This window comes from Arachis ipaensis, chromosome B05 (assembly GCF_000816755.2).
Source record: "Arachis ipaensis cultivar K30076 chromosome B05, Araip1.1, whole genome shotgun sequence".
Classification (NCBI taxonomy): Eukaryota; Viridiplantae; Streptophyta; class Magnoliopsida; order Fabales; family Fabaceae; genus Arachis; species Arachis ipaensis.
In genome coordinates, this window is record NC_029789.2 from 115,307,379 (window position 1) to 115,309,636 (window position 2,258).

The 2,258-nt window shown below is 40.3% G+C and overlaps 1 protein-coding gene across 1 annotated transcript; it reads right to left on the minus strand.

The window, feature by feature from the left end:
* Nucleotides 1,085–1,702, minus strand: LOC107640921. Its single transcript, XM_016344425.1, has one exon. It carries the CDS (start codon nucleotides 1,700–1,702, stop codon nucleotides 1,085–1,087), a length of 618 nt encoding a protein of 205 aa, XP_016199911.1.

Sequence of the window (2,258 nt, forward strand, 5' to 3'; positions counted from 1 at the left end):
TTCATTCTCCCTAAAATTATTTTGGTGTGCAACACCAAACTTAGCTCCTTACAATACATATAAAACTACTCAACCTTTCTATTGAAATAACTATGAAAAGAAAACTACCTCAGGCTGGGTTGCCTCCCAACAAGCGCTTTTTTATTGTCACTAGCTTGACATTGGACCCTCATTAGGGTGGTTGATGACTGTAGTGTCTCAGCTTATCTCCTCTCACAGTAAGCTTCCTTCCAGTGCTCTGATGTTCAATCTCTGCATGCTCCAGTGAGAGTATCCTGTTGATAATGTAGTACTCATCAGCTTGTTGATTTGTCCCCAACTATTGGTAAATTAGCTGCACTTTATCTCACTTTGAAAATCCTTCAGTTGCAATTTTTTTATTTTTCCACCCTCTTGGACCCTTTTTCTTGCTTTTCTTCCCCTTTTTTGATGATTTTTTTCCTTTGACAGTGAGCTGTGTTTTGGAATCTGTTTTCTCAGTGGCTAACACCTCACTTCCTTCTTGATTCTTCTCATTATTCGATGCAGTCTCATTCTCCTCTTGGCCTGCCTTGCTGCTTGTCTCTTGCTTTGGAGGAGGATTAATGAGTGTCTTGTTGATTTCTTCCTTCCACTGCAAGTCTTTTTTGTCATCTTTCACGCATTCTTCATTTTCATCATTATGTTGTGCTTCTGGAAAGACATTCAGAGTAATGCTTTTATTATGTACCCTTAGAGTCAGCTCTCCTTGTTCAATATCTATAATGGCTCTTGCTGTGGCCAAGAAGGGTCTTTCCAAGATAATAGATTCATTTCCTTCTTCTCCTAGATCCAGGATCACAAAGTCTGCAGGAAATATGAACTTATCCACCTTGACCAAAAGGTTTTCAATTACTCCTTTGGGAAACACCAATGATTTCTCCACGAGCTCTAGTGACATCTGTGTGGGCTTTACCTCCTCTATGCATAGCTTTCTCATCATAGAATAAGGGATTAAGTTGATGCTGGCCCCTAAGTCACACAGTGCCCTTTTTATGGTTATATTACCAATGGTGCAAGTTAAGAAGAAGCTCCCAGGATCTTTGAGCTTTGGTGGGAGACCTCTTTAAATTATAGCACTGCACTCTTGTGTGAGCATGATGGTCTCCTTCTCATGCCAACTTCTCTTTTTGTTAATGAGCTCTTTCAAGAATTTTGCATATAGAGGCATCTGCTCTAATGCTTCAGCCAAGGAAATATTAATTTCCAATTTCTTAAAGACTTCAAGGAACTTGGGGAAGTGTTGATCCTTGTTTTCCTTGTTGAACCTCTGATGATATGGTAAGGGAGGTGTGAAAGCCTTCACTGCCTGCTTCTGCCCTTGAGATGATTCCTCCATTACTTGCTTCCCTTTCCTTGAATCTTGTGGCTGGTCATCTTTCTCTTCAAGCTTCTTTTGAGCTTGTTTGCTTGCTATCATCTCTTCCTTGTTGCTAGCTTCATCATTGTCCATAAGCCTCTTGTTATCTTCTTTGTTACTCACCAAGGTTTTTTCACTCCTCGGTTGGATGGCTTTGCATTCTTCTTTAGGATTTAGAATGGTGTCACTTAGGAGTGAGCTTGTTGGCCTTTCAATCATAACTTGCTTGGATAGTTGCCCCATCTGCCTCTCTAGGTTTCTTATTGAGGCTTCCTGATTCTTGCTTGTTATCTCTTGGTTCTTCAGCATCTTCTCTATCAACATCTCCAAGTTGGAGATTCTTTGAGTGTCTTGTGATGCTTGTGGCTGGTTGTGAGATGTTGAAGGTTGATGGTAGGTGTTTTGGTTAGTGGTTTGGTTATTGGGTGGATAGTAGCTGGAATTTGGGTGGTTATTTTGGGGTTTTCTATATGGATTGGGGTTAGTATTTTGCTGGTTGTGGTTTTGGTTATTTATTGAGTTGTTTTGGTTTGAATTTCTTTGCCATGGTTTCTAGTTTTGAGTGTGGTTATCTCCCCATCTTAGGTTTGGATGGTTCTTCCAGGATGGATTGTAGGTGTCACCATAAACCTCATTTTGGCCTGAGCCTTGGTTATGCACATATTGAATTTGTTCCTGCTGTTGATCTTCTTAGTTTTCTTTATTTTGCCTCCATGTGGTTGATGGTTGGCTTGTATTCACTACTGCAACTTGGAGGCTATCAATTCTTTTAGCCATTTGCTCAAATTTTTGTTGGATCTGCTGCTACATTATCTTGTGTTTAGCTAGGATTGTGTCTACTCCTTCCAACTCTAGCACTCCTTTCCTTTGTGATGGTTGG

Excerpts from the sequence above, each read along its gene's own strand:
- LOC107640921 (XM_016344425.1), bottom strand. The coding sequence starts at position 1,702 with ATGTTGATAGAGAAGATGCTGAAGAACCAAGAGATAACAAGCAAGAAT.